Source organism: Balaenoptera acutorostrata, chromosome 3 (genome assembly GCF_949987535.1).
Source record: "Balaenoptera acutorostrata chromosome 3, mBalAcu1.1, whole genome shotgun sequence".
NCBI classification, from domain to species: domain Eukaryota; kingdom Metazoa; phylum Chordata; class Mammalia; order Artiodactyla; family Balaenopteridae; genus Balaenoptera; species Balaenoptera acutorostrata.
The window spans coordinates 150,529,211-150,544,668 of NC_080066.1; the positions used below are offsets into that span (position 1 = coordinate 150,529,211).

The 15,458-nt window shown below is 41.9% G+C and overlaps 1 protein-coding gene across 14 annotated transcripts in view; it reads left to right on the top strand.

Annotated features, from left to right (window-relative positions):
• The window catches only part of SIPA1L1 (signal induced proliferation associated 1 like 1), a 372,579-nt gene that overhangs the window by 330,213 nt on the left and 26,908 nt on the right, over positions 1 to 15,458 (top strand). For all 14 annotated transcript variants that reach the window (XM_007184390.3, XM_057543410.1, XM_057543413.1 and 11 more), the window contains 2 exons: positions 418 to 536; positions 3,532 to 3,974. In XM_007184390.3, the coding sequence (XP_007184452.2) occupies positions 418 to 536; positions 3,532 to 3,974 (562 nt within the window). The remainder of the gene's footprint in view (positions 1 to 417; positions 537 to 3,531; positions 3,975 to 15,458) is intronic.

The window sequence follows — 15,458 nt, forward strand, 5'->3', positions numbered from 1 at the left end:
CATGGTAAGTAACGCGTGATTGCATCCATGCCTGTCTAGGTAATGTAGACCAAGCGAGGTTAGCCACACTCTGCAATGAATGAATTTCATAAATTTAATCCATGTATTTGAGACTTTCCCCCCAGACCGAAAGTTGATTCCTAACTTTGCCGCATTGTTCATGGCCTCTGGTTTGGTGGTACTTGGCTATGCTAATGTGTATGATCTGACACACTGTCACCAGCTGCAAGCTTTATCCATCAGCCACTTAGTTTTTGACATGCTGTCTATTGTGTAAACTTTCAACAAGCTTCTTGCTGAAATTCCGAGTTTGCTGGCCAGTGAACTGAGAGGTGCAATGGCAAGCCGTCTTCATTTGTCAACCTGTGCCAGTATCTGTTTAGTGCCTGCACCAGAATGTCCTGTTCTGTATTCCAGAGCCAACGTGCCACCTCCCAGCAGTATCAAAGGTACTGCCAGCTTTCCGAGAGAGCCCCGGTGGGAGATTAATGCGTCAGGATCCGGTGGTTCATTTGTCTCCAAACAAACAAGGGCACGTAAGTTCACTGTAAAATAATAAAAATGATAGATTCCTAGCCATGTACCTTTCTTGCAAGGTGAAAATGGTACCGGTCTGCTCTCTCTTTCTTCCACAATGTCAGAGAGGAAGTCATCCTAGTAGAAGGTGGACATTGGCTGCCACGGCCCTGGAATTTCTACTGCCAATGGCCTTAAGCTTGCTTTGAGATAAATTGAAATTCCTCATGGGTATGCACCTGCAGATTTGGATAGAAGGCCGTGTGATCCAATCACAAACAATCCTAATGTCTGGAATAGAAATGTGCTAGATATAGATTTTATTTGCTTACACAGTTGCCAGCATGAGGTATGTATGGCTGGAGCACCAGTCGAGACGGACAGCTTCCTGACAACCCCCTCTACAGCTTCTCTTATCTTCCAGGGCTACGTACATTTTTGTCACATTACCATAGTTATAAACAGTTCCTTATCACTTACAGGTGGAATTGGGAAGCAGAGGCTATCGTTTCCTCCCTCTTTAAATTCAGTTGATCTCCTTGGTCTGTCTCTTCACTGGAATGTGTACTTATATTTATGTCATTCTATAGGATGAGGAAATACTGTATTTCATATTCACTAATTTATAAGATACTCAGAACTTTAGTGAGAGGGCTCAGCTTTGCTTCAGTGAAATGAATATTAAAGCTTAAAGAGAGCACAGCACGTTCGTGAGCGTGCTAGGCTGTGGGAGAGAGAGTTACTGATGAAATGTGACGCTGTCACAGTCACACTGGTAAGTGCTGGATTACCCTAGACCACCTGTCAATTTCCCCTCCTTCATTAACAATTTGTATATGGGCTACATGGTCAAATAATACTTTGGAAAGATTGGGGTAGATAAAATACATTCTTAAAGTTAATTTCACCTGTTTCTTCTTCCTCTTTAAAATTTGGCTAGAACACTTCAAATTCCAGATGTGGTTCGAGTTTTATCTCCATATACATCTGTCCTGTACTTTACACACTCAGCACATCCGAATGCAGACGAGTCACGTTGAAAATGCCCAGTAGCCACGCGTGGCCGGGGCTAGCAAATTCTACAGCCCAGGTCCAGCGCTAAAGAGGAAATAGGAAAAATAAATGATGGCCTTATAATGTAGAAGTTGTTATTGAGAAAAACTCGAGTAGCACCAGGAAAGTAACTGGGATTGATCCTTTTCCAAGGGGAGGAGATCTTTCACTTTGAAGTGAGACAAGATGGTCCTCCTGTGGCCCTCTCCCCGCAGCTGGTAAAGACACAAACACAAGTCTTTTCTCTCCTTTTCTCTCCATCTCCAAGTATCTGAACTTCTAGCCCCCTCTCATTTAAATATTATTTTACTCAGATATCTTTTGAAATTGTATTTCTTTGGTTAGCCATAAGATGTTCTTTCTAAGCAACTGAGCCACTGTGCAACAGGGGTTCTGCCCACATTTTTTAAATTGAGAGATGATTCATATACCACATATTCACATATCATAACATTCCCACACTTAAAGTGTACTGTTTAGTGGTGTTTAGTACAGTCACAGAGTTTTGCAACCAGCACCACGGTCTAACTCCAGAACATTTTCATCACCCCAGGAAGAAACCTGTATCCTTAGGGAGTCACCCCACCTCTTCCATCCCCTCCAAGCCCTCAACAACTGCAAATCTACTTTCTATCTCTATGGATGTGCCTATTTGACATTTCATATGAATGGAATCATACAATATGTGGCCTTTTGTGTCTGACTTTTTTCACATAGCCTGTTTTCAAGGTTCATCCATGTTTTAGCCTGTATTGAATAACTGTGGATGTACCACATTTTTTTAATCCATTGATCAGTTGATGGACATGGGTATTGTTTCTACTTTTTGGCTATTATGAATAATGCTGCTATAAAATTCATGTAGAAGTTTTTGTGTAAACATAGGTTTTCATTTCTCTTGAGTGGGATTGCAACGGTTTTTCCACAGCAACTGCCGCATTTTATATTCGTACCAACAATGCCCGCCATCTTTATTGTCTGCTTTTCTTATTAGAGCCATCCTAGTGTGTGTGAAGTGTTATTTCATTGTGGTTTTGATTTGCATTTCCCTAATGACTAATGATATTGAGCATCCTTTCATGCACTTATTGGCCATTTGTATATCTTCTTTGCATAAATGACTATTCAAATCCCTTGCCCATTTTTTTATTGGGTTATTTGAAACACAGAGGTTTTTAATTTTGATGAAGTCCAGTTTATCTGTTTCTTTTTTCTTATCATTTTTGTGCTTTTGGTGTCATATCTAAGAAACCATTGCATAATCCAAGGTCATGAAGATGTATACCTATGTTTTCCTCTAAGAGTTTTATAGTTTTAGCCCTTACGCTTAGGTCTTTGACAGTTTGAGGTTTTTTTTTTTTTTCTATGTGGTAAGGACCCAGCTTCATTCTGTTTTGCATGTGGATATCTAGTTACCCTAACACTGTTTGTTAAAAAGATTACTTTCCCCCATTGAATTCTCTTGTCACCTCTGTGTAAGTTTACCTCTAAGCACTCCTTAGAAAGCTGTCTCCTAAATAGATGCTATATGGGGAAAGAAAAGATGTCTTTAAGAGAAAGTCTTATATTCTGCCTTCTATTTACTCTGATCAATAGGGTCTTTCTAATTATAAGCCCTTTGGAAGTATCACTTTCTATTTTAAGATTAAGCTATTAAAGACTTTAATGACAGTTTAGGTGGGGTTTTTTTTCTGATTAAAATTCTCTCAATACCATCAATACTTTAGCATAAGCCAAATAATGAAAAATGGATTCTAAAAAACTAAGTTTCCAGCACTGTCTGCCAGAATCTTCTGAGTAGGTTTTTCCAGATACCTCCTGCCTTATTTTTGTGTTCACAGGAGTTTTTGTGTCTTGAGAACCCCCTATTTAGACACATTTCACAGGGTCATTCCCCCGTTATTTTTCCCTGCTGTTCAAGAAGCCAAGCCTGTAGTTAAGGAAAGCCTGCTTCCCTTGCAGTCTGAGAGCCACTACTCCAGCCACTCCAGCAGCAATACCCTCTCCAGCAACGCATCAAGTGCCCACAGCGACGAGAAGTGGTACGACGGGGACCGCACCGAATCCGAGCTGAACAGCTACAACTACTTGCAAGGCACCTCCGCAGACAGCGGTATCGACACCACTTCCTACGGCCCTAGTCACGGCAGCACGGCCTCCCTGGGGGCGGCCACGTCGTCACCACGCTCGGGGCCGGGCAAGGAGAAAGTGGCCCCCCTGTGGCACAGTTCCAGTGAAGTCATTTCCATGGCAGATCGGACTTTAGATTCAGAGAGCCACGGCATGGACCGGAAAACCGAGTCCTCCCTGAGCTTGGACATCCATGCCAAGAGCCAGGCCGGCTCAAACCCTCTGACCAGGGAGAACAGCACATTCAGTATCAATGACGCTGCTTCCCACACCAGGTAACTGCCCCTCCCTGCCGCCCCTCCCACTCCTGGCCTCCCTGCGGCCAGTTTCTGGCCTCATCCCACTTCCCTTTGCTCAAGAGTGTATAAAGAAAGGGTTTTTTTATTTTGGTTTGTTTTTTTTTGCACAGTGACAGTTATTTTTATATATTTAATACCTTTTATTTACCACCCAAATCCTTTATTCCTACCATCCTAATGCATTATTTTAAACTGTGGGAAAGGTTTGCAGATTTGTTCTTCATAGCTGTATTTGATTTTATAAAAACGTTCCTAACTGCATACCAGCATGAGAGAAGAATTTTGTCATGTGGCTTCCAGCTAGTGATAGAGAATATAGAATGGGACAGTCTTGTGAAGACATTAAAAGAAAATCTTGACCATATTTTTAAAAGGAAGGGGTCTTTTCCAAGACTAACGTGGCATCATTTATGATGCTGAACGCATCTTTCACACTGCCTCTCTATCAGAGGACATCGCTTACCCAGTGTTTGCACGGCAGTTTGTTTTCAGTAATTGGCTCCTGGCAGTCATGTGTTGGGGGGGTTGTCCAACAGGAGAGCGTAACTAAAATTAGACACAGCCCGTCTACCTTTCAGAAGAGAAAAGTACACATTCCCCCGTATCCTTGGAGATCACGGTGATAGGCAAAGTAAATACTATTTTTCATTTCCTCTTTTGGATTTGAGCCTACAATCCAAAGTATAAGATCCTTTCTTTTAGGGAGGAAACATTCCATCACTATCTTTTGGGGCCTGTTGATCTCTGTGGTGGTTTCTCCTTTTACCTTTTATCATTGTCAGTCATTGATCAGCTTGTATAATAGCATCCAACCTTGTTGTCTTCCAGGCTTCTTTTACTGTCATGCCCTCAAGAAAAGTAGCAGAGAAGTTGAGTTTAGTTTTACTTTCCAAATGGGAATCCAGGCACATAATCTGTCAGTAAACCCCAGATAATCTTAATGAGAGAGGACATCCTTGACTTAATTTGGATTTAACTTGATAAGTTAAATATTCACTTCTCCCATTGTCTGTATTGTTACTGATAAGATTCGCAAGCTTCCCCTCGTGTTTCCTGAGTTTTATCTCTGTTTACCACTACCACATTGCAGTAATAAAAAGTGATTGCCACAGGTCTGGAAACCGCATGGCCTCCAAGCAGAAAGGCAACTGGGAAAGTCATCTCAGGATTCTTGGGTACCATGCATCCAGTTACCTTTCCATAATTCAGAAAATAGAATGTTTGGTTCAAGTGGATTAAGGAAGTGTTTGGAAGACAGAAAGCCGGGCGCCAAATACCGTAATAATATAATATAGACGTAGAATCACTTGACGCAGAGTTATGCCACTGGCTTGCTGTTTCCGGCACACCCACCATCTCATTAAGTATGGCCTGTGCATGACCCAGAACATTTTTCAGTTCACAGTGGTTCCTCTGTGGTTTTCAGGTTTACCTTGACTCCTAGATTTGGTTTTCCGTTCTTCATTTTGAAAGGAGAATGTCTTTTTTGAAATGATACTCCATCTGGGGATGTATCTCTGGTTTAATTTGATGGCAGAAGAAAGTCAGTCATAGAAGTCTTGTCTCAAGTGGCATCACCACGGAGTAAAGTTGAAAAGAGCTGGGCCTCTGAAGCCAAAGCACAGAACGTGGGCTGCGCCATCTCACAGATCTACCAAATCCCAGGGGATGTACAAAGTACCCTCTGAAAAGTCAGCACCTGGGCTTGCATTATCTGAATATGCTGACTGAGGCTGCCTGAAGGTCTTAAAGGATTATCCACATTTTCTGCTTCCAACTGACCATGCAGAAATCATTTAAATCATCATTTAGAAATAACTCTTCCGTTGAAAATCAAAGTTGCCAAGGAAGAATGTGGCCTTTCAGGGAGGATGGCCAGGCTTCCCACCCACTGATAGATTGAGTCACATTCATTCGTGACTCTGGTAACGGGGATGCTTTGTGACTTCAATCTGTTGATCTTGGCAGAGTGCGCTGGATAATCAGAGCTTTAGCAGACTTCCTTTCCTGGAGGAAAGGGGGACTTAGCCACCAAATGCACATTGCTAGAGAAACTAAAATCACTGCAAATTAGAGCGTTTGTGTCCTCGGAAGACAGGAACAGCAATTAATGTGGAGATCTCTTGACAGTGCATAAAAGAGCTTGTACCTGGGACTTGGTGACAAAATCTAAATTACAGTGATTAAGTTCCACTGCGTATTTCTGCCTGGGCTGTGTTCCTACTCCCTCTGTCCTCCAGTCTCCCTGTTGATGATTGTGCAGGTTTTTTTGTGGCCCCCCCCATGAGAATTGCTTAATGTAGGTTGGTAATTATATAGGGTTGTTATATTCAGATGTCATTAAGAGGAACCATACACATTGAAAGCTTTCTACAATTAAAAAGTCTATTAATTGCTCTAAAGTGTTATTCCCTAGAATGTATTTTCTATGAAGCTTGGGAATTTAGGGAGAGATTTAAAAAAAAAATTTTTTTTTTTGTAATGGCTGTTTCACTTTCAGGTCTTAAACCACTCAAAAAACTAATCTGTGGTGAACATAGGAAAGGTGAGGATAGTTCCAATTTTAGTATACTATTACCAGTTGGGTTCATTTTTGTCTTAGAGTTCTGGCCTTGGAGTAGGCAGTGTGTCCGTTTGTGTGGTGACCAAAGACTTCCTTAGCTTACAAAACTCTAGTCCTGCTGACCAGTGGCCATCGCTAGTGGCAGAACTAGATTCAAGATCACATATTATAAAGCTAAAGGGAATTCCCTGGTGGTCCAGTGGTTAAGACTCCACACTTCCACTGCATGGGGCATGGGTTCCATCCCTGGTTGGGGAACTAAGATCCCGCATGCCACATGGTGCTGCCAAAAAAAAAAAAAAAAGCAAACAACCCACCTCAGGCTTGCACATATACATCTTGTCTGTAACATCCTGACCTGACCTGTTCAAATGTCCAGACTTCTGCACCCACTCGTTACCAGCCGTTCTGCTGCTTCGTCTTGCTTCCTGTAGGCCCCCTCAGAGCTCTGGTGCCGATTAATACCCACTTATTGATCACATACACATTTTTACTACCCTCCAATACAAAAGGACTTCTCACCCAGTGTGTTCACCCAAAGCGCCTGTGCATAGTATGCACCACTGTGAGCATGACAGATAGGTGCTCAATACACCAGCATTATAGGTGTTCAGGACATTTTGATGAACAAATAGGAATAATTTCTTCCTTAATGTTCCCACTTTTTGCCTGATGACTCAAGGTCCCTACTAATAAACCAGTTTGAAAATAGCATAAATCCTTAACTCCTGACTGCTCTGGAAAACTACCACTACATTTCAAAGCTTACTGTATAGACCTGTCAGTATTTGCACAGAGCTCTAGCGCTTTTATATACAAGTGTATGTATAAGAGTGTACCTAAAGCCCTTGTATGGCATGAGTTTTTAGTTCAGTCACTTCTGTATAAGATTTTTTAATCTGCAAAATATAACAGGGAGAGACTTTATAACCGCTTATCTACAAATATCAATCAAAATCTGGGTATAAGTTGGTCAGTGTCTGACATTCACTAGAGAGGATGATTAAAGGCCAGGAAAAATGCCTGCCCACAGATGTTAGTACAGTTCAGTTTCATGAATGTGCTTTTTCTGGTTGACTAATAGTTAACTATTTTCTGGTTGACCTAATAGCTAACTATTCATGCCAGAAAAGCTGTACGTTTCTTGAGAGTAGGGGTGAAGAAAGACTTCTTATATTCAGTTTACATGGAACAGTAAGGAATGCCTCAGGCTACTCTAGTGCACTGACTATATGTGAGTGCCTCTGTGTGTGTGTGTGTGTGTGTGTGTGTGAGTGTTAGAGCTTATGAGTTTAAATTTTGTTCTCTACCCTCTTTGGCACCCTGGGTGAAAAATAGGCCTTCCTTCTTCGTTTAGAAATTATTCTGTTGTCTTTGTCTGTAATGTTTCCCTCTTAAATCTCTTCTGCCTGGGATCTTTTTAAATTGCTAATGATTAGTTACCTCTCTTCTACATTTTTTTCTTAGGGTGAGACTGTTATTTTTCTAAGTTTTATGGACTAAGTCAGACTTTAAAGTGAAGCCTCTACAGTTCCCCAGGACTTCTCCCCAACATGTGGTTGGCTCCACTTGCCGTATGTTTATGAATTGTTTTCACTGGTAATTTTTGCTTTGTGGTCCCGGACACCGTGAACATTCGGGGTTCTATTTTATTTTGCTTTTACACATCAGGACTCCAGGTGATCTGGCCTAAGCTCTCTTGCCCCATTTCCATTTCTTCCAGCTTATGAAAGTGGGTGATGATTTTAGCCAGAACTTCGGTGATGTTCAACTTACCGCAAAGAATGAATAATACAACGACTATGGTTGAAATTTCAACATTGAGAAAATGAGAGCTCTGTCAAGCCCCAGACGTCAGATTTCTTGATGCAGAGGTCACTGACAAAAAGTTTCTCATTACTTGGTTCTGTGAAGCAACTAAAGCATTCATCCAGTCCATATAGAAAGCCCAAATTCTCCAAATGCCATTAAATGGAAGACCAACAGGAATTCTGCAAGGACAGAGTCTCTATTCTTTGCCATATTTAAACCATCCTACTATACTACTAGGGTGAGAATTTATCCAATTGCTAAAAGAAAAGAAAGAATAATCTCAAGAAGAGAGAGATTCCATAATCTTTCTGAGTAATCTCAGTACTTAAGTCCCCTCCCTCTTCAAAATTTTGTCCTGTATCTACCTATCTGAAATTCCTCTAGCTGCAGCTTAAATCTATGATTAAGAGAGAGAATAGTTTTTCTGAGCTGAGTCTTTTCTAAAGACTGAAGATTTTTGAAGTCTAAGATTATGAAATTTGTAGATACCAACAAGTGGTGATTTTAAAATAATTTAACTATATATATATGTGGTAACAGCCCTTCACCTCCAGGCAAGTCAAGAGAGAAATGTAGGGAAAATAGATTTGGATCCTGAGATCCAGGTTCAAGTCTCAGTTCTGTTGTGGACCAGCCATGTGGCCTTTGGCCAGTGCCGCCATTTCGCTGAGCTTGTCCCTTATCTGTAACTTAATAATACCTAGTCCCCTTACTAAATGATTGTTTTTATATGTTTGTTGAGAATTAAAAAAATGTTATCAAAGGTATTGCAAACTGTAAATGTCCTTTTTCTGTCATTTCCTTTTGTAAGCACTCCATCACTTAGTGTAGTTATCTAGCTACTTTTCCTTCAACAAACATGTATCTCCCAAGAAACTTTGCTTCTCGAGTTTCCTGCTTTGTTTTCTTTATCCTTTTTAGATGCCACATCTGGACATGACACTTTTCTCAGCTATGCCTAATAGAATGATAATATTCGTAGTTATCTTGTTAGCTCCCTATTAACTCACTCAGCATTGCAGACTTGTTCAGCTTGAGGTCCACAGTGACCCCTGAGGTCTATTCTGCTGGGTAGGCCTAGCTACTCATTTCCCTATGCTTTATGCATTCGTGTGCCCTTGTACTTATTAAATATCTCCCTCTTATAGATGAACAGTCTTCTTTACTGCAGTCACTTGGATATGCCCTTTGCCAGCTTCATCATTCCTGCCTCACTTCTTTTTCCCCCAGTCCTTTAGAATTAGTATCTTCTGAAGCTCTCCTAAATTGTAGAGCCAGTATTGGACATAATTGGCTAGTGCTGAACGCAGTGGGAGGAGTCGTCCTTAATCACTATCCTCCACATTATCTGTCACCCGAAGGCTTATTTGTTATCTGTGCAAGTAGTCACAGGAAACCCATCAGTTCCCCTCCCCTTGGTATCAGGCCAGCATTCAGCCTTTGGGCAGATTTTGCCACAGTCATTTGACAAGTGACTAATTGCTGCTCTCCCCCTCCTGAAATTACCATCCCAGCCGGTCTAAAATCCATCCCTCTGTGTCATGCCTGAATAGTGGTGACTCCAAGTGTTTCCTTCAGCAGCTCTCGGTGGCACGGAGAGTGGCTGGCAGGTGTTTTCTGTAGGAGGCGGTGGCCTCGTTGATGATGCAGAAATTGCAGAACAGTTTCCCAGGCCCTCATAGCTTCAGTACTTGGGGCTTTGACTCTTTTTTTTTTTTTTTAATTTATTTTTGGCTGTGTTGGGTCTTTGTTTCTGTGCGAGGGCTTTCTCTAGTTGCGGCAAGCGGGGGCCACTCTTCATCGCGGTGTGCGGGCCTCTCACTATCGCGGCCTCTCGTTGCGGAGCACAGGCTCCAGACGTGCAGGCTCAGTAGTTGTGGCTCACGGGCCTAGTTGCTTCGCGGCATGTGGGATCTTCCCAGACCAGGGCTCGAACCAGTGTCCCCTGCATTGGCAGGCAGATTCTCAACCACTGTGCCACCAGGGAAGCCCGGGGCTTTGACTCTTAACATGCAGCCTGCCCTGTCCTGTGGGGTTCATCCCTTTGCAAGGTTGGCAAACAGATGTAGCTGTTCCTCTGCAAAGTGGCCCCCGCCGTGACTGGCGTCCTTTTTGGAAACTAGTCATCTAGCATCGTCTCCTATAAAGTTTTACCACAGCTGGGAATGTAAATAACCAGGTTGCAGCTCATTTGGTTCATGGTTTCGTTTGAGCAACAGGTCAGGATGAGAAGTTTGGACAGATTCAGACTGTCCCAAATTCTCAGATGCCCCGTTGCCTCTTCTCCTCTGTTTATGTGACAAATCATGCATATGTGTGTGTGCCCTCTCCTCCTTTTAAAAATTCATGTCCTGTAAGCCCTAGTGTTCAGAGCAGCACTGTTTACTGTAGCCAAGACATGAAGCAACCTAAGTGTCCATTGACAGAGGAATGGATAGAGAAGATGTATATTACACAGTTGAATATTACTCAGCCATAAAAAAGAATGCAGCAACATGGATGGACCTAGAGATTATCATACTAAGTGAAGTAGGTCAGACAAAGACAAATACCATATGATATCACTTATATGTGGAATCTTATAAAATGATACAAGTGAACTTATTTACAAAACAGGACGAGACTCACAGACAAAGAAAACAAGTTTACGGTTACCGAAGGGGAAAGGGTAGGGAGGGATAAATTAGGAGTTTGGGATTAACAGATACACACTACTATATATAAACTAGATAAACAACAAGGACCTACTGTATAGCACAGGGAATCTATATTCAATATCTTGTAATAACCTGTAATGGAAAAGAATCTGAAAAGGGAGATATATATATATATATATAAAACTGAATCACTTTGCTGTACACTTGAAACTAACACAACATTGTAAATCAACTCTACTTTTATTTTATTTTTGGCTGTGTTGGGTCTTCGGTTCGTGCGAGGGCTTTCTCCAGTTGCGGCAAGCGGGGGCCACTCTTCATCGCGGTGCGGGGACCGCTCTTCATCGCGGTGCGCGGGCCTTTCTCTATCGCGGCCCCTCCCGTCGCGGGGCACAGGCTCCAGACGCGCAGGCTCAGCAATTGTGGCTCACGGGCCCAGCTGCTCCGTGGCATGTGGGATCTTCCCAGACCAGGGCTCGAACCCGTGTCCCCTGCATTAGCAGGCAGATTCTCAACCACTGCGCCACCAGGGAAGCCCAATCAACTCTACTTTGATTTAAAAAAAATTTTTTTTTAATTCATGTCCTGGAATGACCAAACGAATCAAAGGTTGGTCCATTTTTAGGAAAGGGGAAATGTCCTATACTTTATGTAAGAAAGAAAGCTAGTGTCTCTTCGTGTGGAATCCAGGAACACCCTGATTAAATTCTTAGTGCTTCCAGTTTAGCCATACTCACAGCTAATCTCACTTTTTTCTACAGATAGAAAAGTAGCAGATACTGCACTTGTCATTTCCTAACATATCTATTGCTCGTCTCTTTTTGTTCCATATTATTGGCTTCTTACACAGTTCCTGGGGAGAGATTTAATTTGCCATGTGTACAACTAAATTGCAGCGTATTGAATTAACATGAAATCTCCAGGATAATGAAACCACTCAGTTCCCCTTTGAAAGTATGAAGCTGACAACTTCATTTCAGTTGTTTTGTAATTAAAGCCACTCAGAGATTATTTGGGGAAGTGTGTATGTGCAGGTCCCTCCGAGTGGTTCAAGGCCAGGCAGTGGGTCAGCTTCAAGGAGCCCCACCCTGAGCCTCCAACACACACACACACACACACACACACACACACACACACACACACACACACACACACACACACACACACACACACACACACACACACACACACACACACACACACACACACACACACACACACACACACACACACACACCCCTGGGCCGGGGGAGGGGGCCACAGAGGAAGGAGGAGACAACCCATTGCGGAGTGGGAAGAGTTGAGGGGCTAATGCAGTAGCTCTTAAGCTCTAGGGAACGTGAGAGTCCTTTGGGGGTTTGCTAAAATACACATTTCTGGGGCTCTAGGAGATGGGATGTGAGCCAAGGAATCATTATTTACATCAAGACTTGCAGGTGACCAAAGTTTATGGCTGCATAAACACTGCTCTGATGCCTTCCCTTTCTTGATCTTGACTGTGTGAAGCTGGATTTTGATGAAGTCATAACAATATGATAATTCCCCTGGATTCGAGCAGTTCTCAATGGATGTGCACACTTGGGGGAGATTTTTGCCAACATACACAACTCAGGCACCACCCCAACTCTGTTAAATTAAAATCTCTGGAATTAGGGCCTAAGGATGTGTATTTTTAAAGCTCCCAGGTGATCCTCCTGTGACAGTCGAATTAGGGGGCAGGTGAACAAACTAAAACTAAAGTGCTCACCTTCGTGCTGTGAGTTGTACACAGTAAAGAAGGAAGAACCACCAATGGATTAGTCATTTGTTTTTGCTTTTCCATTGTTCCCAAATCTAATCAATTGTTAAGTAGGGCTGTCCTTGATTATAACCATTAGTGAACAAAAGTGTGCTGGCATTTCACACCTGGGACCTAGTGTCAGCTGCCCTGTTCACAGATAAAACCAATAATCAGGGTCTGTGGTCACATATAAAACCAATAATTGGGGTCTATGGATAATTAAGCATTTATCCTTTTAAGAATACACCTGTAAACAGAAGCATACTGTAGATTTAATTATTTCTTGCGGTAAAAATAAAGCAACATCCAGTTTTAAATAGAGTATGGGTAAAATACACTATCTTTGTGCATAACTCTCCCTTGCATTTAAAACAGATGGCTAATTTGTCATTTATTTGACAGTTTCCTTCATCAAATATTGCATGCCTACAATGGCCAGGGACTGTTCTAAGCAGGGAGGATATAGTAGTGAACAAAACAGACAAAAATTTCAGCCCTCATGGAGCTTACATTTAAACTGGGGGAGACAGATGATAAACAAGATAAAGAAATTAAATATATAGTGTGCTTTGTAAATACTAAAGAGAATCCCTATGTGCAATAAATATCTTACTGAGAGTCTACTGTATTCTGGCATTGTTAAGTATACAAAGATATCCATGCCTTCAAAGAGTTTTATCATCTAGTACAAAACCTATTAAATGCCTCTCAGGGAAATAATGGTAGTAATTTATTTTACGTAGGAAGGAAAGAGCTTCAGAAACCGTATATGCTGTATACTTTACTCTTGCCTTTGATGTTTCTAAGCCTTTTCCATAACGCTCCCTTTTATGGAGTACATACATTATGACTAAAAGCAGCATAGCTATTTTGTAAAACATGGGGGAAGGATTTGTAAATTAACAGACTGTGCAATTTACTTTGTTTTCTCATGGTTAATTATTTCTATTTTGACCAAACATTTAGTCTTTGAAAGCCCCAGGGTTTTGAATACCGATGTTATCGCATCAAGATACTTACTGATGAGAAATGTAAAATATGAGCAGTCAAATGTACCTCTGGTACAGTGGCTTTTAGGGTCTGAGTCAGGGCCACGGCATCACCTGGGAACAAGTTAGAAGTGCAAATTCTCATGTACCCCACCCCACCCAAGCTCCCGAATCAGAATCTCTGGGTTGAAGCCCCACAATCTGTATCTTAACATGCTGATGAGGAAGAATGGCTTGAGTCATTCAAACACACGTTACTCACTTGTGGATACCAATCAAGGCAGGTGAAGCAAGCATGTGATTATCCAAGATGAGAGGTGAGTACATTAGACACTAATTTGTTGTTTTTCACTTAATTGGCATCTGCTTCATACACTAACCAGGGTTGAGGCTTGAGACATCTCCACATCTGGGCTACAAATGTGTATGAGGTAGGTATAGCTGGGTGAAAAAAATCTGCAAACTAAAGATTAGATCTTGTCGCTAAGTAACAAATAGCTGCAAACCTGTCATATGCTTTTAAAGTATCCCAAAGGCTGCACTCTTGGTATTTCAGAAGCTTCTCTGGGTTGATGCTCCCTGTGCTGATAATGCATTTGCTGTTAACCTGGGTCTCTGGTGTTACTGTCCGTGGGCTTGTCTGCCTCTATCTTTATGTGTCTTTCCCTGCTTTTGTCTTTTTGGTTCACCTTTCCACTTTTAGTCTCTTTTCCATAACAGAGACCTACTATTATTTTGTTCTTATTGATTTATCAATAATATACTGCACTTATGGAAGAGTTTTGCCTTCCCTTAATTTTATTTATTTATTTTTTTGGCGTCACCCCGCGGCAGGTGGGATCCTAGTTCCCCAACCAGGGATTGCACCCGCGTACCCTGCAGTGGAAGCGGGGAGTCTTAACCACTAGACCGCCAGGGAAGTCCCATCCCCTTAATTTTCAAAGCAAACAAATGGGATATCTGTTATCAAGAGGTAAAAACTAAATGAGATAGCATTGCTTTTAAAGTTATGTTGCCCTTTGAGGTTTTGTGAGGGGTCTTTTCTTTCCCCTTCTCCCTACATAGAAAAATCTTTGGGGGAAAATTGTTAGAGGGATTATTTGAGTATGGCTAGTCATTTTTTAAGTTATATTTTCTATGAAGTTTGAACCTGGTTCCTCCTTCTTAGTTTCAGAAATAAAGGAGATGGTTATATTTAATCTGAAGTGTTAAGACCCAGTTAGTGTGGAAAACCCTCGAGATCACCTTTGCCCTGTGTCCTATTCCTCCCCCCACACTCTGTTCCCCTCTCTCCAGTCTTTGCAAAGCCTCAGGGACTGATACGGCCTTCTTTCAGGTCATTTATTTTTGCTTTGTTTTTGTGGGTGTGTTTTCATTAAAGTATAACATGCGTACAAAAAAAGGCACAGGTCATAAATATACATCAGGTTGGGTTTTCCCAAAGTGAACTTCCCATGTCATCGCTACCCAGATCAAGAACTGGAACTTGACCAGCATCCAGACACCATTCCTCCTACATGTCTGCCCACCCAGTCACCTCCCACTCCTCCCCAAGTGAACACAATCCTGAATCCTAAGTCATACACTCATTTTGCCTATTTGGGGGCTTTGTGTAAGTGGAATCATCCCATATGTATTACTCTGTGTCTGGTGTCTTTA